This window comes from Melanostigma gelatinosum (genome assembly GCF_949748355.1).
Source record: "Melanostigma gelatinosum genome assembly, chromosome: 12".
Classification (NCBI taxonomy): Eukaryota; Metazoa; Chordata; class Actinopteri; order Perciformes; family Zoarcidae; genus Melanostigma; species Melanostigma gelatinosum.
This window is the reverse complement of record NC_136645.1, coordinates 15,614,714-15,639,649: the sequence shown is the minus strand read 5'-3', so window position 1 is coordinate 15,639,649 and position 24,936 is coordinate 15,614,714. Positions and strand designations below refer to the sequence as shown.

General features: G+C 42.0%; 1 protein-coding gene across 7 annotated transcripts in view; it reads right to left on the bottom strand.

Moving 5' to 3' along the window:
- Nucleotides 1-24,936, bottom strand: part of LOC306785781 (uncharacterized protein) — a 97,177-nt gene that overhangs the window by 7,892 nt on the left and 64,349 nt on the right. For 2 of the 7 annotated variants that reach the window (XM_079280266.1, XM_079280267.1), the window contains 30 exons: nucleotides 23,458-23,496; nucleotides 23,296-23,331; nucleotides 21,812-21,847; nucleotides 20,726-20,779; nucleotides 20,192-20,245; nucleotides 18,718-18,789; nucleotides 17,134-17,175; nucleotides 16,164-16,241; nucleotides 15,745-15,780; nucleotides 15,503-15,556; nucleotides 15,230-15,283; nucleotides 14,449-14,490; nucleotides 12,407-12,511; nucleotides 12,173-12,226; nucleotides 11,671-11,724; nucleotides 10,420-10,473; nucleotides 10,241-10,294; nucleotides 9,772-9,816; nucleotides 8,951-8,983; nucleotides 8,752-8,796; nucleotides 7,775-7,801; nucleotides 6,597-6,650; nucleotides 5,768-5,812; nucleotides 5,354-5,398; nucleotides 5,194-5,256; nucleotides 4,738-4,773; nucleotides 3,249-3,293; nucleotides 2,714-2,848; nucleotides 1,800-1,866; nucleotides 1,571-1,708 (listed from right to left, as the gene is read on the bottom strand). In XM_079280266.1, coding sequence (XP_079136392.1) covers nucleotides 1,571-1,708; nucleotides 1,800-1,866; nucleotides 2,714-2,848; nucleotides 3,249-3,293; nucleotides 4,738-4,773; nucleotides 5,194-5,256; nucleotides 5,354-5,398; nucleotides 5,768-5,812; nucleotides 6,597-6,650; nucleotides 7,775-7,801; nucleotides 8,752-8,796; nucleotides 8,951-8,983; nucleotides 9,772-9,816; nucleotides 10,241-10,294; nucleotides 10,420-10,473; nucleotides 11,671-11,724; nucleotides 12,173-12,226; nucleotides 12,407-12,511; nucleotides 14,449-14,490; nucleotides 15,230-15,283; nucleotides 15,503-15,556; nucleotides 15,745-15,780; nucleotides 16,164-16,241; nucleotides 17,134-17,175; nucleotides 18,718-18,789; nucleotides 20,192-20,245; nucleotides 20,726-20,779; nucleotides 21,812-21,847; nucleotides 23,296-23,331; nucleotides 23,458-23,496 — 1,696 coding nt within the window. Of the gene's footprint in view, nucleotides 1-655; nucleotides 1,216-1,570; nucleotides 1,709-1,799; nucleotides 1,867-2,713; nucleotides 2,849-3,248; nucleotides 3,294-4,737; nucleotides 4,774-5,193; nucleotides 5,257-5,353; nucleotides 5,399-5,767; nucleotides 5,813-6,596; nucleotides 6,651-7,774; nucleotides 7,802-8,751; nucleotides 8,797-8,950; nucleotides 8,984-9,771; nucleotides 9,817-10,240; nucleotides 10,295-10,419; nucleotides 10,474-11,670; nucleotides 11,725-12,172; nucleotides 12,227-12,406; nucleotides 12,512-14,448; nucleotides 14,491-15,229; nucleotides 15,284-15,502; nucleotides 15,557-15,744; nucleotides 15,781-16,163; nucleotides 16,242-17,133; nucleotides 17,176-18,717; nucleotides 18,790-20,191; nucleotides 20,246-20,725; nucleotides 20,780-21,811; nucleotides 21,848-23,295; nucleotides 23,332-23,457; nucleotides 23,497-24,936 lie in introns of those variants that run through there. The other 5 variants (XM_079280270.1, XM_079280269.1, XM_079280268.1 and 2 more) reach the window with 5 other exon arrangements.

Here is a 24,936-nt window from a genome sequence, read left to right as displayed (position 1 = left end):
AGAAACATCTAAATATTCATGCGATGCCTTACAAAAGAAAAAGAAAAAAAAAACACCTTTTTTTGAGCTGCTCCTCCATCAAAGACCAATTACTGTGGGATATTTACTGATATGTTCCAGCACAAAGCAGAGATTATGGGCTGATATAATAACAGACACTTGGTTTCAGTCAGTAACAATAAATATACAGAATGCACTGACATACAAAATTAAAAATGAATGTTAAAAACAACAAAATGCTGAATTAATGAAATGCACTTAAAACACCATAACTAACAGTGAGTTTTGTCACTACGCTCTCAAATATAAAAGATGAATAGAATGATCAATGAGCACTCAACCATGTGAAATCAAACCATGAGGATAAAAAAAACAATAATAATTCAACAGAGGGGTTATTCTTCTCCATAAAGAAGTCAAGTTGGATATTCCTGAGGAGCACAGTCTCCAGCAGAGGATGACGAGAAATAATGAGGAAATATTACCCCAAACTCTCTCCCCAGCTGAGTTGAGGCACAAGTCAACAAAGAAAAAATTAAGAAGTTGTTGAATTTTAGATTTATCAAGGGGGAAAAAAACTTTCCTTTTTTTGTTTTCAATAAATATTTATTGCAAAGCTGCATTAAGAATCACCGATAAAACACTCGTTGGAAGCATTAAAAAAACAAGCTGAACAAAAAGACGTGTAATGCAAATGGCATTAACACAGCACACATATTCATAGTCGAGTAGTTGCCTACTTTAACTGCATTATCCATGAATGAAAGCAGCATTTTATGTTACAGCAGTGGGTTAAAAATGTAAATGGTCTTGAATAATGTGAGGTAGATACAAAGAGAAAGGCCAACGCAGTGGTGCTTTGATCTGCAACAACACGTTAACACACTCCTCCTCTTCAAAAGTTAAAGACGTCGTAGTTCTGCTGCGGACACAATACAATTCTCAGCAAAGGATGAGGCATAAAGCCCGACCAGCAAACCGTTAGTGCTGAATGAGCAGTCAGATAAAGAACGTCCACCCTCTTTCCTGACTAGGCTCCTTTTCTACTGTAGAAGCTTTCTTTCCCGGAGTGAGGTATCAATACTGGGCCTCTTTCCTGTCCACATTGATAATACTGTCTCTTATTCACAGTCAATTCTTCGTTTGTCTTCATATTTCCAAGAGAGCCGCTGTGCACCACACTCCTGGCCTTTCCTCTGCTCCCCGCCCCTCAGTCTGCAATGATATACGGGTCCAAGCAAGAGAAAAATCGCCATGAATCCCTACAAAACACACGTATCAACCTATACTGCTTCCCCCATCCTGATCCAGCTCCAAACCAACTTTTTATGTACAGGAAAACATATTTAAGTGATGGATGTTGTGGTTCATGTCAACCTGCAGCTCTGTGTACGCAGTAGTAAATGCTGCCTGCTTTAAATAGGTGCGCTCCAGCTACATGGTAGTTGGACTAATTGGTGGATTTAACATCAGTGTTATTTGCATTTCATATTTTAACGGGAGTGGGGTTTTTTTTTTTCCAGGGTGGTGTTCACATCCAGCAGCTCAGTCTGGCAGCCTGAGCTCTTACCATGAGTACCAGGAGGTCCGGGCTCTCCTGGCGTTCCTGGTAATCCGTCTTTTCCAGGAGGTCCTGGAGGCCCGTGGATTTGTGAAGCCAAGATCCCTGCAGGTGTCTTCTGCTGCACGGCAGTGCTCGATAGCTTCTCTACAAGGTAAGAAAAATCAAAAATTCACAGTCAGAATGCAGAAAAAACCCCAGAAAAAACAGAAAAATGTCATTCGGGAAAATGTTCTACCTTCGAAGACCCTCAGTACTTCTTTTCTGATGAACATTTTGAGTTCTTCCATGAAGCTGGGATCACCCTGTGTGTGTGCAGTGGAGAAGAAGACAAACAAATCTTTGTTCACAGCGAATTGGCAGCAGAGGAGATACAGAGGAGGCAGCTTTCTCAACTAAAATACCTGCACTACAGAGCATCTGTGTTGAAAACAACAACAGGGAGGAGAGATCACTCACTCTCCCGTCATTGCCTCATCTGCCCTGCTATCACCTCAAGTCCTCCTACCTGAGCCTACCTGCCAATGTCCACGCCTGGACCTCATTATCCTCATCAGTCACTCAATTCTTTTTTTGAATTTCATTTTGATCAAGTTGAATTCTGCCTGCCTGATTACTGGTTAAAGTCTGTCCCTCAGCTGTTTTGCCTTCCTGGATTGTGACTGATTAAAAGGATTGTGGACGCTTAGCTGCTTCTGAATTTGTGCTTTTGGGTTCTGGGAGTAGTAACACTATTCGGCGAAATACTACCTTGCATGATAATATCACATCTGTGCCTCAAATCCAGCGAGGTATAAAACGGAATCCGTCTGTGCTTAAGAGGTGTTTTCACTGCTCCGCAGAGCTCTAGGCACGCCCACATATCTCTGTCTTTTTCTCTCTCTTGTCTCCATATTCCTCCCTCTCTGACCTTCTGCTGCGCCTGCTTGTGGAGTGGGAAGCGCTGAGCAGGAGGAGAACAGCAGCCTCCCTTGCACAGCCTCGTTTGATGTTTCATGCAGAAATCTGTAGCTGCAGCATTTTTTCATACAGGGAACGAGAACTGAACTAGTTACACAAGCTCAGGGAGGAAGTAGGCTGATAAAGGTTTTAATCATGCGGCGGGGGGATACTCTTCTTGTTATCGGTGGTATCTGCAAATGTACAACTCACCAAGAGGTTTACGGTCTCCAAATGTCCTGGGGGGCCAGGATCTCCTTTATGACCTAGCGGTCCGATCTGTCCGGAATCTCCTGCGCGACCCCTCTCGCCTTGAACACCTCTTTCTCCAGGAATCCCTGGATCACCCTGCAGTGAGGAAGCCCAGACATCTCTCAGCTTCATATGATGGACGCACTGGCCGAGCCGTTGAGTTTTGCAGTACAACAATGACAACTGCATTTCACTATTTCCCAGCCTGACTCCTGAGCTCATGTTGCCAACTATAAAGCTAAAAGCCTCATTTTGCATTCTCTGTTTGCAAAACGATTACTGCGTGAGTGTGACGGAGCTCTTTAATTTTGCCTTGCAAATACAACAGGAAACTGCGCCGAGCGTTAAATGCCTTTATCTACTGCTTACGTGCTTGTGGGGATTAGTCGTGTTTGTGCTGAAGTGAAGACTTTCATGACTGTTCATCAAAACCTTTTTTTGTGCATTATAGTCTGAGTCACAAGTACAGCTTCTTTTTAGTAATGATGCTGCTTACACGTTCTCCTTTGGATCCTCTGTCCCCTGTTACACCTGTTGATCCCTTTAGAAAAAGCAGAGACACGTGTTTTAAGACATTGTTGGTAAAGGAGTAACAACTAAATCATTAGAAAAAGAAATGAAGATGACTTCGAAGCTTTTCACCCACTACACACAAAGCATTGGTGTTCAGTAACATGCAGAGGCACACAAAATACTCTGTAGATATTAAGCAGATATTTCTAGTATTTAAACCCATCATATTGGCGTTTATAGAAGTTTCTGTTCTGTTGCCTGAAGAAATAACTGCGAGCAAGCTTTTCCCGAATTACTTGACTTTGAGAAACGTACACATTTCAAATAACTGTGCATTGATTGCTTCTTACTCAGCTCAGGTGCACCGCTTGTATAATATCTCCCTGTACAGTGTTTCACCTTCTGCAATGTCACGGCTTCTCTGCATCACTGCTGCTTTCGTTTGTGAAACGCCTGCTTCCCCGCCAGCTGTCTCTACTGTATGGGGGAGCTGGGAGAGAAAGTACCTGTCCCAGGCTTCATGTCACAACGCCTTGTGTCTTCCAATCCCTCCCTGTCACTCCTCATTGCTTCCCTTTCACCGTGCAGCAATACCCCCGGGAGCATCTTTGTATCAATTTCCTTACTGGATTACAGGAGCCATGCAAAAGACAATCTGGCATGATGTGGTTCTAAAATGGGCATCCCTTTGTGATGCTGTTCTCCCCTGCCTGCTTTAATCTGCAGTACTCTGTATTCCCCAATGCCTGATGGGAGGCTTAAATCTATCATCTTGCCCACTGAAATGTGCTTCCCCGAGCATTATATTGAACCTCAAAGCAGTGCGCACGGAGTCTGGGTAGAGGAGCAAAGCCACCTGCTAGGTGGCACTGTTGCCCCACCAAAAAGTCAGGAGCTATAGCAGCAAGACATGAGGGTGAAGCTGTCCAAGGGCTTCATGCAATGCTGATAGTTTGGTGGAATAATATTAATAATAATAAGCAAACAATGAACTGTTGGAGTTGTCATTAAGGTGCAAAACATGATGCCAATCAGACAGCAAAACAGCATAGCCAAAGCATAGCCCATTCTGTGTGATTCTGTGTAAATAGCGTGTAATATATTTGATCAGTCACCATGAAGCAGACTTTGCTGCAGTATTTGTTTCAATTTTAGCCCGGTTCATCAGGCAGGAAAACACGTATTTAATCTAAGTGTCTGCTGCCCTCTATTAGCTACAAACATTTTATCATTGCCTGACAGCATTAACTCTACAATTAGTGTAAAAAGTCTAAAAGTCAACATCGCCTTAAATCTGCAGCATTCCATTTCGTTTTTATCATTAAAATCTCAAATATGCAAATCGGTTTAATGCACTCAGGATGCTGTAGCTAGAGAGGGGGGGGGGGGGGGGGGATACAAATCTGCTGTGCCATCTTTCCGCAGCTCGGCTGATGTAAAGCACTTTCTATAAGGGGATTTGCACAACTCACCTTGTATCCAGGAGTTCCATCTTTTCCAGGTCTCCCCTGCTCAAGGAGTGCAACACAAACAAAGACATTTTATATCAGCTCCCACCTTCGATTGGATCAGCACTGTTGCACTCCTAGTCATCTCCACAGCTAATGAGATATCTCAACCGAGGGATAATGATCCTGATTGCTGTGCGAACACTGTTCCATTGTGCGCTTACATCTCTGATGGTAATTGCAGAGAGGATCGCAATCATCTACAGGACAAGTGGTCGCTAACGTACATATTTATCCATATTGTCCTCGAATCAAGCTTTTTCTCTCTCTCATATCATGGTGAAAGCAACTGTTGATAAAGGAGCAGTGTGTTACTCAAAGCCCTGATGTACTTCCAGCCTGCATTACCGGAAGGTGCTGTTGCAACAGTTAGTCCTGATTTTATTGGGAAAAGCAACATAATTCATGTAGCATCCTTACAGCAACACCTTGGGGTCCCTCGGGCCCTGGAAATCCTGTCTCTCCGAGCGGCCCCCTCTCACCCTGTCGGAGAACAGAGATAGCCGATGTGTCAGTCTGCCATGACAAAGGAATGACACGTGGATTGACAGCTCAAAGAGAGTTAGAGGCTGAGGCTCACCGGCTCTCCTGGGATCCCTGGCTCTCCACGAGTGCCGGGCTTCCCCTGTCAATCACAACATGGGAAGAGAACAGACCGCGTTTGACAGGTCCTCAATGGTGTCCTATCTACAGCACCTCTGCAGCCTCCAGTTTATAATATACCAACCAGCTTACTATAGCTCCACAGGAAATCCACTGAACAGACCACAAGTAAACGTCCGAGTTATTAATCAAAGTAGTGTTGTGTTATTCCGAGTTATTAATCAAAGTAGTGTTGTGTTATGGCACTTCTGTTTTGATCGTTGTTAGTCTGTGTGCATTGTGAAACATCATCGAATTGTTGCCAGCAGCAGACTTGAACAACCCAGATGATACATCAAGGAGGAAAGTGAGTCTGCGTAAATTGTGAAAAAATAATTTAAAAAAAACTTACTGGAGAACCTTGTATCCCAGGTGGACCGAGCAAACCGTTATCACCCTGAAGGAAACATTGCAGACGTTTCAGATAAATGACATGCACAATACATAAACAATACACATACATCACTGTCAAGCAGACGCAGAGATAATGATGTCAGAAACGGCCTAAAACGTGTTCTAATGGTCTTCTTGGGCTTTCTCACTGTTTGGACAAATGCAATGCAAATAGTCTTTGTCGCTTAAAAACTCAAGTCTCTCCTTTGAAAAAATCACAAATAGGGAGTTATGATAAACAACCTCCTTGTGAACTTCAGTCTTCATATTTCAACAGCAAACACTTTGCATATGTCACACCTTTGACAGTATTTCCCCGAAAAGGATAAATTACTCTGAACGTCACAGAAACTGGAACGTTCCACCCCTGAAAACACGCAGTCACACACTGTCAATCAGTGGCAACTTTTCCAAACAAGTTTCGATTGAGGAAGTTGCATGCAGGACTAGCTTTGTAATTGTGCAAGATGGTGACCAACAGCATGAATGCTTTGGCTCCAAATTCCTGTGGTTTTACTGCATATCAAGTTCAGATATCTAAAATCTGAAATTCCGCGATTGAATTTCAAACACAATTATTTTTCCCCTTAAGTTGACTCATAACTACAACAGGGACCCATAGTGTGTTTCACTTTCACACTTGTAGCTGGAAATCTCATTTCAGACACACAATCTTGAAATGCTCTGTAATGAGAAGAAGGAGAGAGAAAGCACTTCCCCTCACTGTGTAATCAGGTTAGGTCACGGCAGATCATGAAACGCTTCTCTGGGCTGATCCCGTTGCTTACCTTGGCACCGGGTAGCCCTTCAAGCCCGGGTAACCCCATGGCCCCTGGTTCCCCCTATGAGAGAAAAGCACACCGCCGGCTGAGTCAAGACTAAAAAAGTCACGAAACTGATATCGACTGAGGGCTGGTAGTTTGCCCTTTTCACAAACAAGAATGACGCTATTGTTTGGTGATGAGCTGCCGGGACGTAAGTGGAATCATTATGAGGCCGTCAGTAAACATTAAACAAGCACAGACAGACCAAAGCTACGTAAAGACGAGTCAATGAAATTCTGCAGGAGCACATTTTCATCTTGCCTCTTGATATTCTCTGTGACATATTGATACTCTTCATGTCTCAATATGAAGATAATCCTCAGAGGACAATACTTCGACCTGAGTGTATTATGTCACATGACCTATGACGCATGCTGTCTCACCTGCTATAGACGGGATGACAAAGAGCCCCATCTGACAATCAGAATCAGACGTGCTTTCCACACTAAAACTAGAGACCCATTGCTACTAGTGCTCGAGCAAGTGATGGCCTCTATCCACCTCATCTTGCTCAAGCTGCCATGGAGAAATGCCGTTACACAGAAGAGAGGGGCAACCGGTGCTGACATAGACGGATCGTGCAGGTAATTGTCACACATGTAGATTGTCATGAATAAGCGAGTGCGAGTAAGGGGAGAGTGGGCCAGCCACAGGATCAGCTGTGAGACAGATTGGGGCAATTCCACCACAGCACTGGAGCCGCTCACACAATTTATTAAAATGTCAAATTAACATCCTGGTGAAAAATCACTGTGCAACAAAAGAATAAAAAAACGCAATTGGCCCCGTGAGAATAAAGAATTCAAGTTGATGCCGTGGGATTGTTTCCATGTCTGCGTGGAGTGTTTTCAGGCATCAGTATGGGGGGGGAGGTAGGGGGCATTTGAAGTGCAGAAAGAGTTCATAGGTTCCCACTGGCAAGACAATATGGTACAGCGGTTTCATATTTGCAGGAGACATGATCATTTTTCCACTGTGTGTTGGAGCTCGACTGCGAGTGGTTAAGTGTTCAGGCTTGAGGGTTTATTGACTTATGCTGTGGAGAACCACGGAGACATTGAGAGAAAGCAACTGGGAACTCAGAAAAATAGACAAATATTTCATAAAATATATATATTCCAGAATGAAAAGCTTCTACTCACTGCAAGTCCTTCGTCTCCTTTGAGACCCTTAGAAAAGAGAGAAAAGGGACAGATTACTCCCGTGAACGCGACAACCGCTCCCGTAAAAATCATAAATATAGTCTGAAATGACATGTGGGTACTGTATGTTAGTGTCATCAAAAATTTATAGCATTCATTATTGCTCCTCTTGTCTCACAATTTCTGTCTGTAAATCACGCTGACATGGTGTTATATGACACTGCTGAGACTGCGGTCTTTGTCAAGCAAGATTTAAAATGATCAGGATCATATGATCCAGTCTGGCTATCACACATGCTTAACAAAACACTGGTCATACATGTTTACATTTTCAGTAAAGCATTCCCACATTTCCAACACAATCAAAACAAGGAGTCTTGATACATTTGGCCTCTTGTCCGTCTTAACACCGATGGAGATGCTCTCGGAGCTGTTGGCCTGTAATGGATGCAGTCGAGGGAGAAGCTTCCTCAGGATTGAGCTGTGGTTCATGTGCATTGTGCACTGGGGATATTGGAGTGTCTATTTTCCCCTCCACCTTTCGTGTTGGTGGATGGATCCCGGCAGGGCCTGTAAATGAATGTCTCCCAGGAGACTGGACGAGATTATAAACTGTCTGATAAGGCGGAGCAGGGGGAGCTGATAAGCAAATCGGGTCACTTCAGTTTTTTGCAACTGAACTTCTAAGTCTGTTTTTACATATCAATGATGTTGTGTGTCCTGGGGCAGGTCAGAAACACCTGTTTGACAGTCAGGAAGCCTCTTGGCCTTCACCAAACACCAGCTCTCAATGAACATGATTGACTGTGAGAGGGACTCGGTAGTCGAAAAATAACACTGGAGGGCCGCTCAGGGTATTTGTCATTCAGCTCTCCCATGTTCTGCGGCTCGTACAGTATCAACGTGCCTGTGTGCTTGTGACTCTCCACAGAACATTGTAAAGGATTTGCTTCAGGCATAACAATGATTATGCTTACCGGAGCACCGGGAGCTCCAGGGGGTCCTAAAATAGCTCCACCACTCTGAAAAGACATCGTTTTAATGTTACGACGATATATTTTACAATGTGGGTCAAACACAAGCTGCAGACTACCTTTCTGCCGATTTGATTGAAGGCACTGTGACGTGCATACAATGACAGTGTCGCTGAGTTGAAGTCATTTGAAAAGTCTTTACCTGGAGCTTGTACAGGCTGCTCATCCCATTGCCCTGCACATCGGGAAACATCAGAGAAAGAAAGCATTTCAGAAACACAAAAGAGCACAGTGATTAAAAGTAATCCGGGTATGAAGAACTAGGTAATCGCATCTTCTTGGGTAGTATTAGAACATAAAAGAATGTTATTTCCCATGATCGATTGGTAGAGGGCAGCTCTTGTACATGTAGAAGGAGTCAAGGTTCTCATTTAGAAGCAAGTGGATGCCTGTGCCCTTTTCAGGCCACTGAGCCATCCACTGTCCTCCCGTACTGCAGTTTATGAGACCTGGGTGTTGGTGTGTGGTGGGGTTCAAGGGGACGGCTGATGAATTATAGATTTGTCTTAAGAAGTGCTTACTCACTGGCCTTTTAAAGGGTACGAGCAAGATTCAATGCCAGTGAGCAGGTCGCCACAGTTCCGTCATATTTGTGCCTGTTTGTCAGTTCTGTGTTTCTTGTAACACTAAATACTGTTCGACTGAGCAAAATATAAGTGCAAAAGTTGGTTATTTCTGTCGGAATTGTTGCCGAGGCAAGGTTTTGTCTCTGACCTTTACGTGATGGGAAAAGAAGATCTTTGCATAGCGCTGAGAAAAGCAGGATGATTAAATGCTTTCAATGTGCCAGCTGTGTTGAATGCACGGCTTTAAGTCTGTAACCTTAAAAATGAAGAAGGTTAAATGTGAAGAAAAATAACAACAAACTGTATTTAAGTGAACATGTACGGCGACATAGAATCGTTGACCTTAACAGAGGGTTTGAGACTTGCTATCACCATCTGGCTCTTGGGAGGAACTTACCGGAGGCCCTGGAAGCCCGGGTCTGCCCGTCGGTCCTTCATTTCCCTACCAAACACAAACCAGAGGAATCGTTAAACATGTGGGAATGGAAATGATTATCAAGCACAGTCCCCTGCTAATGTAATCTAATGATAAGGAACCTCATTTCCCAACTCTGACAACAAAAAAATATCTATAATTAAATGAGCAATAATTAAAAGCCTTGAATTATATTCAAAATATTTGATAAACCTACATTTTAAGGGGAAAAACATATAGTTCCAAAGTTACTTATACTTCCTGGAAAACACATTTATTTATTACAGGCTTTGAGCCACGAATACTTGCAATGCAAATGAGCAAACATACAGTTTTGAATCAGTCATAATGAGTACACATTCATCCAATGTATATTGTTGATAAAGCCCCCGTAAGACATACACACTCCCTACATTATGTAGATAAACGCTTGAATATTAAAACACCTTACTCTTTCTCCTTTGCCTCCTAGTTGGCCCATTGGCCCAGGTCTACCCAGAAGCCCCTGCAAACAGAACAGCATCCCTTTTTTAAGCATTAATTTAAGAATGAGGAACTCACAACATGTTGAGATACAGTCAACATAAAAAAAGGTACTTTGTGTTGTGAAATAATGAAAGAGATTCTTACTGGGGCCCCTGTGCGACCGGTCACACCAGGAAGTCCTGGTACTCCAGGAGTTGCCTGGAGGTCACAAAGTGGATCACCATTTTGTAAAATCATGTTGAAACAGATTCATATTTCACAGGAACACTGGACGTACAGTATGTCTCCTTGACTCATTTAAAAACACTGTGGAGAAATACAGCTGTAGGAGAACTCATCGTGCTCTGTTCTCTGTTTGTGCCTCACACCTGTTCAGGATGTTGACTTTGTATTGGTTTGTACTTCACTGTGAACACAAAAGCAGCTCACACTTTTACAGATGTGTTCTCATGTGTGCAAAGCAAAACAGACAGTCGGCCCATTTGTAATATTTCCATATATATAGCGAAATAGGTGACGTGGGCATCTGGATCTGTTGTATTGCTGTCTGTTCCCTACAGACCACAGCAGGTACTGCAAACCTAAAGGCTGAAGTATAATGTAATGGCCCGTGTCTTATCCAATTTCTTGATGCCTGGAACAGCTTTCTAGGAATCCATGAGTGACAGAAATCACAGAAATAATACTGCACATAGTGATTGCAACTCAACTGTAGGGCATAAATGCTGAAACTTTCATATTCACTGCAACAACTGCTGGGATTATGTTGACATTGTCTTCTCTTTATAGCGTCATTGAACACGTACAGAAGCTGTGAAACGTTCGTCTACATGCAGCATCTGTGTACATGTGTTCAGATAAGGCAATTCTGTATTGTTTGATGTATTTTGTAGATGGCCTTGCACATGTTTCTCTCAATGATTTCGTTTATCGTTGAAACCCGCCCCCCCCCCTTTCAACAGGGGATATAAAATGTGTTTTATTAAGCCTATAAAATCTCGTAACAAGTCTGCCTGTTAGTGAAAATATCCTGCCATTGCAATTCAATGCTGAAGGTTGACCTATGAAATGCTTCTCAGCTCCTCTAAAGAGTGCCTTGCTTTTTAATTAGCACACACACACACACACACACACACACACACATACACATGCAGGGCAGGCTCTTTTCTAAAGCAGCTCCTTGGAGTGCAACAGATAGGGCACAGTGCACATGCAGCCCTGTGGATGGCTTTTGATAGCTTCTTTTGAAAACAGACTTTCAGCGTAGACGGGCTTGAAGATGAGGCAGACATCACAAAACATTTACATTCTTTTGAAAGAGCTACTTCTCAATGTCACAGTGACTTCCGGAAGGTTAGATAACGACCGGATTCATTTGTGTTTGGATTCACTCACCTCGTCACCTTTATCTCCCGCGGGGCCTGGGAACCCTCTCTCTCCTTTTACTCCCTGCAGGGAGGCACAACCAGCGAGGGAGGGAAAAGTGTTTTTCACCAAACATGAAAAGGCTTAAAACTAAAGGCTGATGGGTGTAAGCGTCAAAATGTCTCTTTCCCTCTTTAACACACACGACTTGAAATAGCCTCGCCGTGGCACAACGCTGTATCCATAGCAACAACTTCTGCAGCGAGCACATAAGAGTAGAATAACAGCTGGTTAGGCTTCCAGCGATAATCCAAAAGGCTATTTATGAAAGCGAGCGTCAACGTAGATCTCTCTATATTCGTTTAAACACACATTTAAATCAACAATATCATAGAATGAGGCTATTAGCCTTACATATTACATTCTGCCATGCTGAGAAGCTGAATAATTCATTTCGATCTGAACAAACAGTTGTATCTAAAACGTGTCGTAGTATGTGAGTATATTTACGCCGGATATTTCCTTTGCCTACCTTTGGGCCTTCCTTCCCAGGGTTACCCATAGGACCCCTTACACCTGGATCCCCCTGTTTAACATAGAAGCACACAATGAACGTGGGTGTAAGCACACATGCTCTTAAAGTATTCAATCAGCAACCCCGAGAGTAAATATAACGAGTGTCATGTAATGCAGAGAAGCATGGTCAGATTAACATGTTTACAGCATCTGTTCCAAATTGCCTGCCATGCTGATGAGTTGCTTGTACCTTTTCTCCCACCATGCCTTCTATTCCTTGCGCTCCATGGGACCCCTTCTCCCCCTTCTGCCCAGGAAGCCCTGGGATTCTCGTCAGGCACACGCTGCAGGCATTCTGCCAGCGCAGGCAACGCAGGAAGCAAAAGTGGTGGCACAGATAAGATTTCATCAAGTTGAGCTGGAGTACTGCAATTTCGCCCCTTTTTTATGTCACAGACACTGGGCGGAGGATAAGACCCTAACTGACACAAAGTGCTCTCTAAATGTCTGCAGAGCAGAATGATGTGAACCAACCAAGGGTGTCTCCGAGAGTGTCTCTCATCTGAGCGGTGAACTTTGTCAAACTCATTGGCTGTGACATTTAGGTGAGAATCAGGTGAGCATCTTAAATATCATCGTCTCTCATCCAGCCTAGGTATCGGCACGGCACCTTCCAGAAAATAGCTATGGAGCTCGAAGTTAGAGGCAGGCGATGGAAACACGCACCGTGCACCATTAAAAAGCAGCATTAAAAAGAAGCTGAGCCTGGAATACCAAATAGAAATGAATCTGCACACACTGGGTATCTAGTTATTCTCCAAGGAAATGTTATCAATGAAGCAACATGTTATTATTTAGTATAGAAAAGCACATAACTCATTTGAATGAGTTGGATGAAATAATTTGACCCTGAGAGGTGACAGAAAATGATAAGACTTCTGGCATTAGCTTTTATGCTTAGTCATGTGATGCATTATATTTATTGTCAGAGTTGAAATGCATTAGGCATTATAAATTATTATCATGATTTAGCTAAGTGCTGTCCTGCAGGTAACATCATTTAATAAGGTGACTAACCTGCTTCAATCAGAAGAAAAATAAAAAAACAATAAATCGGTAATTTGCATAGACTTTGATGGAAATGGCCATTATTAAAGGTACAACCGCAAAAGAAACTCGGGTAATAAAGGCTGACGGCTGAAAAGTGTTTCACATCACGTTTGGACCTCGCGGTCCCAGTGCAAATCCTGCATTTGGTCAGTGATTGATGAAAACAATTAGGGGCAATTTCCAGCCTTTCAAAATGAGACCTTCTTTCAAATCTTTGATAAGACATTTTTTTTTTTTTTGCATTCTTATCAGCTGCTTTAACGTTTGGTAATTGGAGGTGAAGGTTTAAGTGACAAGGGAAATCTACCAGAGGAAATTAAATTAAAGGATTTGAGAAGTAGGAGAGGTGGGCGCTATTCTCAGAGGCTTATTTGGAGGTTTTGGCGCGATTAGATGGGATCTGAAATACGTAGAATAGTGTGCTTGAAACAACAGTGGTGCATACCAGGTTTCATCATGGTTGATCAAACTCACGTTCTGTAAACCTATAAGAGGCCATGTTGTTCTGCCAGGTTTATATATATGTTCATTTGTGATACATGATGATTTTGTATTTTCATTGTATATCTACATTGGTTAAAGTTATATCTGTATGTCAGATAAAGAATGTAATGTTAATTTAATTAAAAGGACAAACACAATGAGGGACATAACAACATTTTCCATGTCTGACACTTGGTTTTTGCTACCCCATTAAGACTGATTGATGGAGTATTATCATCCCGAAGTATAGTCATCCCCTAAATGATGTATGTCGGTTGTTATCCAGCATGCAGCATCCTCGAGCAAAGAGAAACAACCTATTACTGACGGCATTTTACACTTTCTCACAATTCACACTACAAAAGCTTTCTTACACGAGGGATGCCTGTTGTGAAATAAACCAATATTAAATGATGTATGACTCTTCATACAGTGCAAGGAAAATTGCCACATAGCAATAATTTCAACAAAACTAAATAAGCATGTTAAATTGACAGGCTTTATATATCATGTTGTCCTGCAGTATGGCTTGACAGTGCACCTGATGCTATCTCTCTAGACTGATAGCATCCATACATTGATAAAATAGTCTTTCAAATGAACACATATTGATCATTTTCAACCACGAACCCAGGAAACCTTTTGCATGTTATTGCTTGTGAAAAACTGTAATTATCATTAACCATGAAGATGAAATACCTTGAGTAATGCACTCATGTCTCCAACAATTGGCAGGGCAGTCTGTCAAAGAAAGAAGAGCAAAAAAACTCCATGAAACATAACCACAGTCTGAATCTCAAAGCTCACATATCTTTCATGTTTGGGAAATATTCTATTGTTGTTGTTGTTTGTTTGGTGCAAATGCATCTACTAAATCTCTCAAGACACCAATTTCTGACAAAGTTGTATATGACGTTAAGGAATGTGATTATACCCCAAACAAATCTATTTTTTAACAAACTTCTGTATCAGTGTTTTGTTTTCACTTTTTATCTGCAACGCTTGAGGAAAGAGTTCAATCACTTTGTTGCTGGAAGACAGTCTTCACATCTTCAAAATAGTGTTGTTCTCTGGAGCCGAGAGGAACATTTTGAACTGCAGCCCATTTAAAAATATATAATGGACAATAAATGGGTTTTATGGCTCTTCACCATGCACAAATATAAATGGGTCAAAATGCTAAACAATCAAGGCTTTGATGCACCACTCGTATTGTACTCACACTAAAGCTTTGAGAACTATAGTACGTGTTGCTTAGACACGAACATGTGCTAACAACAGGGTGCTGCCAATTTAGTGGTAAACTGCAACACTTTCCTCAAAGTGATGTTGGTTAGTGAACGGCAGCACTTGCTGCTAATCATCTAAAAAACTGGAGCTGCACTGTGAATGGTGATTTTGACTTACAGGTTAGCTCAGTTCTTATTGCAGATCAGTGATGCTGAACTACAGAGAGCGAAAAAGACATCTTCTCACTTACTCGTTCACCTGGCGGTCCAGCAGGGCCCGGAGGTCCTGGCCTACCAGAGGAGCCCTTTAATTGAGACAAAGAAAGGAGTTAATGATCCTCCTGGCTATGATAGCAGACATGCACACATCTCATTTGGTGGGAATTTGTGTCCAGGAGCCCGGATACATCGTACTTGTTCATTCCACAGTGGTAGCTGACATTGTTTGTGCTTTTCAGCTGTCTTTTATCTGGAGATATATAAGGGAGCGAATAAGAGTGAAAGCACAGACTGATCTCACTCACCTCTCTTCCTGGAGCTCCAGGAGAGCCAGATAAACCTGGGGTTCCACGAGGGCCCTGAAAAACATGCAGAGCACTCTGATGCCTTTAACAATCCTACTTCATACAACCAGATACCTGATAAACACAGGATGTTATTTCTATTGTAAAATAATTGCATGACCACTGGCCGCAGCATCAATATGCCGAAAAACCTGTAAAAATAAACTTGTTGTTTGAGTGTTGTTGAACAATTTTCCACATACCTCAATTCCCTGCTTTCCTTGGGGTCCCGTGCGGCCCTGAAAACACATCACACATCTTGTTAAGACCATCTGCCCTCGGGCACCCAGGATCCAATAAAGGAATTGTGTTGGACACCTCTTGCTCTATTGATTGTCTGTCTCCAACAATCCCGTATTTCAAAAATGAAAGCAGACATCGCTCACAATCAAATTCGTGCTGGGTTCAAACTAGCTGTGCAGAGAGATATGATGATGGAAGAGTGCAACACGCCAGCACCTCACAGTAATAACCAGCGTTTTCTTCTGAGAGTGTGTTTAATGAATGCTGATCTTGATATTCAAAAAGGGATCTCTATCTTTCGATGACTGAAGACAATAATCTGAAGATATCGTCGTCTGAATGAAGTAATGATTGACTGTCAATACAACATCATACTCACAGGCGAGCCGATGACACTCTCTCCAGGTTCGCCTTTTTCAGCGTGGTCTCCTGGCAGTCCTGGGACACCTCTCTCTCCCTGACAAGAACACAAGGGAGCAGTCAGTGGGGTTTTAGGAAAAGTGAATCCAGAAGTCAAGCAGAGCTGCACTGCGTGATCATTAACTATTTAAACTCTGCCCGAGCTCATTTTCCCTTTACGCTTTGAGCTTTAAGGGTAAGAAGCACAAGTACGCTCAATGTTAATGGCGTGCACATGTTCATTTTGCATTTCATTTGAACTCATGCGTGTGCTGGGATACGCAGTATGGTCACATGGATCATTATCTTTTCGAAGACGACACCTTTGATTATTGGGGCGTCTTTGGTGCATTTTTTTCCAAACCCGCAAACAAACTCGGCATGATATCATCGGAAATCCTTGAAATCTACGACAGTTATTTCATTTAGATATACAGTATGTGAGCGTATTTTGGTTTCGATGAAAACTAGTTCGTGAGGAAACAGGTAGCTGAAAGTAAGAGATACACTTTTGAAATAGATGCTAAAAATGATGGATACATAATTGAGATAACTAAACGTAATGAATAAACTGTTGAAATTGCTAAAAATAATGGATAGAACATCCAGCGTCAACCAAATAGTATGAAAATATTACTCTTGGCTTACAATATCCACCTTTAAATGATTGACAATGTTTCAGTTTAAAATCAATTCAAATGAACACATTTAAACATGAAAGGTGTTGTTCATGAAGGAGTGCTTGAGTTCATCTGACAGGACTGTAGAGTTCAGTCTGACAAAAATAATTGGGAACCACTGACCTGAACTGTACCTGAACATGACAAACGTTTTTTCTTCGCAGTATGAATGTAAAACCATAAATAGCACTTATCTATCTGCAGAAGTTATAATAGTGGGCAGCACAGATGGCTGTGTTGGCGACGCTCCACCACCACAGTGCTTCCTACCTTGGGCCCGCGAGTCCCTCTGCTTGGAGACAACCCATCGCCCTACAAAACAACCGGAAGAAGAACATCAGAATAGGGATTCACTGCACTTTCATCAGCAATTCACTGTGGGACCCGAGGTGCAGCCCAACAAAAAGCTGTTCTGGAGTGCTGGAATTAAAGCGGGAAAATTGGATGAGCTACAATCCACAGTGCACACTGTCTGAACACAGCATTATGAGCTGATGCTCAATACCGTTTCCAACTTGTGTAATAGTTTCTGCGTACAGAGGCAGACTGATAATGCCATTTCAGAGAAAAACCTTGATTGGAATTGAGGCTACTGTAAGTATTATTTACTGTACGGTTCTGATGAGACATTGATTTCTGTGGTCAGCATGTAATAGTGGTACAAGTCCGACACTGCACAATATAAATTAGCTGTACATAAGTTGGATTTCAACAAACACAGCAATTCTGCAGTTACAGGGAGAAACGCACCAATTAACTGAAACATGAACCAGAAAAGTTTGGAAAGTGCGGAACTATTTGGGATATGAATGCATTTTCTTTTTGGAAAAAAAGAGAAAAGAAAGAAATCCATTAGCCATTATGCAATGGCACTCCACTGAGACAAACCTTTATATCAGTCCTTGAGAGTAGAGCAAGATTGCTAATCTATGCAAATAATAAAAGTCGAAAGAAACGCAAATTGTTCATTATTCATTGAAAGGCAAAATCAATAAAGTTACATTAACTACTTGAGCACGCTGTTAAAGACCCTCAGACCATCTGCAATAACTTCTCTTCATTGCTTTTTTCCATTTTTTTGTCTTACATAACAAAGACCATAAAGTGCTGAGAATCCATTTTCCTCCAATGCCTCCAAACATAAATGGTGTTCGTAAAGGTCTTAAAGACAGCTTTCGTTGTTTCACTGTGTAACAACGTAAGAGGTCATTGACCCTATGACCCTTGCACACACATGTTCCAGTGAAAATTGCTATATCTACAGTATATAGCAATTTTCACGGTGCTGGAGTACATGAAAGAGGTTAAACACGTCAGTCTTTCCCTAATTACTCGGCGAAACAGAACACACTACCAGTTGCTTGATGAGTAGGTCTGTTGTCGGTTTAATGGTCATTTCAGCGTTTCCACACATGAACAAACATGAAGTTTAAAGCCACAGAGCACTTGCCAGTAATTGAGGAGTGCAAGCGACGTCAACAAGGACTGAGGCCGTGGCTGCACACGTGCCGCCTTTTTTGGGAACGCCATAATGAACATTTCTATGTGCAAAGCTACATCCATAAAAGAGAGTGCTTCAACAGATATAAGCTCCAAAGTGGGAGGATAGGTGATTACCCAGGCTGGGGTTATCCAATGGTGGATTCCTTAATGGCATTGCATCTCCATAGTGTCATGGCAGTTAGAAGACCGAGTTTATTGTACTTTGTTTTTGCTGCTCTTACAGCTGTCTTGGGAAAATCAGTTGTATTGTTGTTCTCCTGTTTTACAGTTTCTATGTTTGTGTCCTGTGACTCAAGAGCTAAAGCCAACACGGTTAGATGAAAGTGACTTTCTAAACTTGATAGTACGCACCATATAGCCACCTCCAAGCTCTCCAGGCTCACCCTTATGTGCCAGTGGCCCCATCACGCCACCAGAGTCTCCCTACAAACCGAAAAACAGAAGTTTCTCCACAGACCGTATGTCAGACTGGCTCTGTCAATGCAAAGGGTTTACTGTATTACACACTGGGAGGTGAACAGGGAATCGTCTGGAGGGTGAAGCAGGGGCACACAACATTTACCAGGATCACTTGGCACATCAATAAGCATGAACGCTGTCATTGTTTGTTCGAGGGCACAGCTTTTGGCACTGCATGGACCTTACAAAACCATCACGTTTGTAGGTTGGAAATTGATTGAACAGCCGATCCACAGATTGAAGGACACTGAGCCGCAGTCGCCCAACTTATTTCTATCACCTATTTCTATCAGATTTTCATCCTTGCATAGCATGTATTCTAAATTTCAACGGCAATATCACCATTATAACCAAGATCCCGTGGATAACTATCCAGCTGAATGTCTTCTTCTACTCTTTACTACAACTGGAACTGTACATTTGATGAAAATGCACTAAAAATAAAACCTGGAGAGTTCCATGCTAGAGATTGGACTAAATTGGCTGATGACTCCCTGAGGCTCACGTTGCCTTCCTGTCGGTCTAAACTTTACTGTAGAACCGTATGGAACTCAAATCTGGTTGCATCTAGCGCTGTGGTTGCATATTGCAATCATCTGGATACTCCTTTGCTCACTCCTCCTTTTCGAGTCTTGAACCATGGTAACACCGTTACCATAATCCCACAACTTTAGGAGCAAAGTAAGTCAGACTGTGGCACGCGGTTCCACGTTTTTGCACCCCGCAGTTTCACAAGTGTGTCATAGAACTATGGTGGTAATGTAAAACGTGAAAATTGAATTCATTTTACGTATCCAAAGAGCTTGTCTAGAAGTAGGCCCCTGCTCACAGTATTTATGCCAAACTAAGTGCTCTAGTCTCCAGCTTCATATTTACCGTATACAGACATTGTTTGTCTTTTCACATTTTTCTATAGACTACCATATGAATGGATCAGAAGTGACAGTACAGCAGAGAGGAATATATACAGTATATGTGTGAATGGATGCAGAAGGCTCCAGCACTTTAGGTTTTATTTCTCTGCCCGTGGGTGTAACAGAGTGACTCCAGTGGGTGGGGAGTCTTACTTTCTTTATTTTGACGAGTGACAAACACCAACAACTGTGCAGCTCAACTGCACACTCTTCCACTTTCAACACAGTGTTTGGAACAAGTCCGACTGCAAGAAGAAATGTGTGCAGAAATGGCAGAGTTCTCAGAGGCATCAGAGGCAGCAACACCAAGTTGAACCTTGATTGAGAACGGCATGCAGGGCCAGTAATCTGAAAGGTGTCGTCATGAGTTGTCTAGCATGTTCAACGTGTGATAAAACATCATAGCTTCATATTTTTCTTTGAGGCGAGAACTTGATTTGAAGATTACTTACCTTTTCTCCTTTCAGGCCATCTCTCCCAGGCAACCCTGACTCCCCTAGCGAGCCCTGTAAATAGTGGTGAAAAGAGACACATCTATCACCAGGCCTTCATCTCCTCACGCACATTTATCTCCTCCTCCTCACTGCTTCAGCGGGCTGCCGTGTTCCAACATAATTTCCCTTAGCCAGGATTTATGAAATGCCTCTTTTCCCTCCCTGCTTTTGAGTAAAGACAGATGCTCATTACCGAAGCAGGTGTGGAGAACAGATTGAGCCTCTGCCTCCGTTCCTGGCATAAAGAGCTTAGATTTGCCTCTTTCCACTCATTAATTCTTAAATTTGATTACTGATTGTCTGTGTAAAAATTCTGGACTTTTCTCCCGACTTCCGCTCTGTCTCTGCCTGTTGAGGTTTATCTGTTTATCTCTCTCTTTCATTTTGGCAGGCTGACTTAGAGAGTCGAGGATATGGCAAGGTGACAGATAAGGCCATGAAAGAAAGGACGGCTTGACATGAAGTGCTTGTGTCTAGCGCCAATATACTTACGGGCTCGCCTGGCAGTCCTGGGAGACCAGTGGGTCCAGGCTGGCCTTGCTTACCCTGGCAAAACACAAAGGAAACCAATACGTTGGGCTATTTTCTCCATTTGTTTGGTGACAGAACTGTCTGGGCTTTCAAATGTTACAGCCCGGCCCGCTACACTGGACACGACATTCGAGAGTATTTCAAATAGCAGTGTTGTTCAACAACACTTTTTTAATAAGCCATGGTTAGTTTCATGGCAATTACTGTATGACGAGGATATCATCATGACAGGGGAACAGTAGGTTTTTCTTATTTCAAATACAAGCTTATATCCTGGTTATGCCGTAATTCTAGATAAACTCTAAAAGCGTTCCCCTTTGAGACTCATTACTGCGTTTGTATAAAATGAACGATCCACATGTTACTATGGAAACTGAGCTTACGTTGAAACAACTGATAAAATGGCTACACAAGCATCAGTACCTGGCTTCTATGTATATAAGCCTTTTTCATGATTGGGATAAAAGGTTATCTGTATTATTATGATAGTTTTATAATATTTTTATGAACCAAGACTTTGTTTTGTTTGCTGCTGCCTTTAATTGAACCACATTTAATTAATATATTAATCAATTTCCTGCATTTCTGCATTTTATTTCTCACACTGTTTTTTAATGTTTTAATGCAATGAATGTTCTTAATTGTTTTTGAAATCTCCTTTTCTTTTGCCTTGTGTTTTGATGCTTTTAATGGTTTTATGTGAAGCACTTTGAATTACCTTGTTGTTGAAATGTGCTATACAAATATACTTGCCTTGCCTTGGTTTGGTTTACAGTGAATGCATTTGCAATATTTATGTAGACTAGTTATGTAGACGAGGCATTAGCTTGTTAAAAGTGTAATATGCAATTATCCTTTACATTCATCCCCTTATTAAAAGATAAACCGTGTCAGGAATTATTTTCTTCCAGTTTTATTCATGACTTAAACTTTGAACTTTGCAATTTGAAACCTTGGTCTCACTGTTGCTTATATTCAGCAGGTTTTCTTCTCCGTTTGACCTCGTGTAAGTGGTAAAGCTGACAGAAGATAAATACAGAGACTCACCTCTGGTCCTTGAGCCCCCTTGAGCCCGATCTTTCCCTGTTACAGCACAAACAAAGGATGAGTGAGAGGTATGCGGGAGGCAGGGAAATGGAGGAAAAAAGCATCAGGCTCGTCACAATACAATATCTGAATTCAAGATAGAAAAGAATGTAGAGGCATAAAAGTCGACAACGGACAGAACTTAAGGTGTGTTGCTATCGAAATATGAGGCTCAAAAACACCAAAAAGGATACGTATGATATCTGGAATGTTGTCGTGCTGGACTTACTGTATATCAAAGAAAGTCATTTTTTTCATACAATACAAATGGCTTTCATCAACAACATGTATACTCCTCACAGATTCACCCTGTTGTAACCGCACAACACAGAGTAACACTCAATGGGTTTGGAAGACTTTGGAGCCCTATTTTGTTGGCAGTGGGTATCAACGCTGAACTCCTAGTGCAAGTCTTAAGTCTTACAACAAGCTACATTGAAGCCTAGCGGCCCTTGAGTTCCTCTCTCCCCCTTTAGAACGTAAAAGGAGAACACCATCATTTGTCAAGAAGTGCATGAAGAAAATAGTCATGTAAGTCACCTCCTGATGGGGTTAGGCTGAACAAAATGTCCTGAACTTCATGAAGTAAGCTTTCATGTGTGAAGGTTAGGAACAGTGTTTCCTTTGCCAAGTTTGCTCCTTTGTGAATGTGAATAGAATCAAAGCAGTAACTTCCAAAAAAATACCCCTGAGATACCATACAGAACCTTTTATGCTCTCGCATTAATACCACTTACTCATCGTGGTTGTATGCTGAGTGTTTGGTTTGGATGCCTGCTACACGTCAGTGAATCTCTTTCATTTGCAGCTTCTTATATCTCCACATGTCATTTATTGTCTTTTGATGTTAGGTTAATCGCTGCATCAGTGGCTTTGTAATCTGCTTGCTTCAAGTAGATGCATCTGTTGTTTTGAAGTCCAAACAATCATCGCATGCCAATTTATTCTGTGTTCCACCTCTGTGGTGCACAAAGGCCCTGTTCACACCTGGTATTAACATGCGTCTCGAGTGATCCGATCACAAGTGCACAGCTCTAAGTGCAAGTATGAATGCGTCCAACGGGCATTGAGGACAGAGGTATATTGGGCAGCATATGGCCACGTTCTTTTAGCAGTGTAATGTTTAGTGTTTACGTGAATGTGCTCCGGGGCCACCATGGGCCATCCACTCAACGGACGTGTTCTGCAGAAGCCGAAGTATGTACTCAACGACGTCATATTAAGGTGATACTACAGGCAACAACTACAGACAAAAAACAAGTAAACTGGCTTTGTCTATACCTTCGGAACTTTTTGAAAAGCCCATCGTGATGTATTACAAGCGCGTCTAACATGATCGCACGCTGTGGTGTCATATGGTGGATGCAATGAAAACTAATGCTGACTTTCTTATAATGAAATTGTCTTCACTCAGAAATATAGTAATCATGAGGGAAGATATTTACCTCATCTCCCTTTTCTCCCGTCTCCTTCATTTCGTCCTACAACATAAGAGAAAGCAGACCACTTCAGAATCTGACTGAAGTGTACATTGTTTACAATTTGAAGAGGGACCACAGACACCACACACTAACAGTTCAACTTTTATGATACAAACAGCTGCTTACAGTTTCAGAGAGCTGTCTTAATCCATGAGCTGTCATCACCTAGAAGTAGGGAAAAAAGACAGTGTTCCCTGAACAGTCTCCTCTGATCTCACAATTACTGCAAGTGACAGCTGGTGATTGTGTTTAAAGGCAATATAGAAGTAAAAATGTTTTCTTGGTTAGCAAATATAAAATAAATTCCTATCTAGATAGAATGTTTTTATATTTATTTTAGATCTTAAGTGAATCCCAGAAATGGTGCAGAGCTTCTTACAACAAAACTAAATGAAATGAAAGGGGCAAGGTCAAGAGCAACCAGCGGAGGTGGGCTGATGCATGAAAACTGCTGCATGTGAAGAGAAGAAATGTCCACATTTATACCCAAATCAAAGCAGCAATTGTTTCTACAGAGTTACTTGATCCTCGTATTATTCGTTGTAGAGGTTACACATGCAATTGAAGACCTTCTAATAACATTACAATGGATCAGAACACAATCTGACAGCACTGGAAATACACCCAGGACACACTGAGGACTAATTGCTATTCAATGGCCAAACTACTGACTGAAAAGAGCACATTGAACTCAAACGTATACGAAAATGCATTCCAGTTGTCGAATGTTTATTTTCACCACTTTATAAATATAAAATTTGTCTCTAAATTGCAGTTCTAAGAATGGCCACAATTATCTTTTTAAGCCGCACACACCAGGGAGAGACGGTGTCCTCACTGAAGATAAAAGGTTTCAGTTGGACTGCTCATCATCACATTTCTTTATTGACACTGGGATCTATATCATAAAAGCAGGTGACACAGGCACATCTAGACACAATCTGGATTTGAGATGCAGAATTAATGTTGGTGTAAATTGCACACAATGTTTCAAAAGCGAGGGCAATGCTTACATCCCAGTGTATTATAAAAAGGAATCAACCATTGCAAAGCAATCTAGAGCGCAAACCCTATTATCCACCTGTAATAATCAGAACGCGTTACATCTAAATGTCCTTGGGCCCTTTGTGTTGTGTTAACCACATGTTTCACCCCATGTATGCAGTTATAACCAGTTCAGTCTTGGGTGGTTTTGGTATAACGAGCAAAGAAGCACGAGCCAACAGAAGCAATCTTGGAACTGAAAGGCACATCAAGATGGGGAAATGTTGGTGCCCCCATGGCACTTCAATTTTGGAAGGATGTGCCTTCTTATGAGGTCATGTCCACCTGTTCGGGTGTCATTGTTTCCAGACTAGTGTGTGCCAGCGAGCCCTTTGAGAGTGTTACTGTGATATAGGGCTGTACAAAGAAACTTGACATGAAGCCCTCCTTCAGAAGCAACGATAAAAATAACCTTCGGTAAGGTACTGAATCCACTGTTAGCCCCGCTGGATTGTCTGCATAATCATCAGTCAACCTTCAACCTGCAGTCACTCACCAAAGCAGCTGCTGGCATTTTATTTTTGTGCCTCAGATGCTGAACAGTGTCTCAGTTCCATCAGT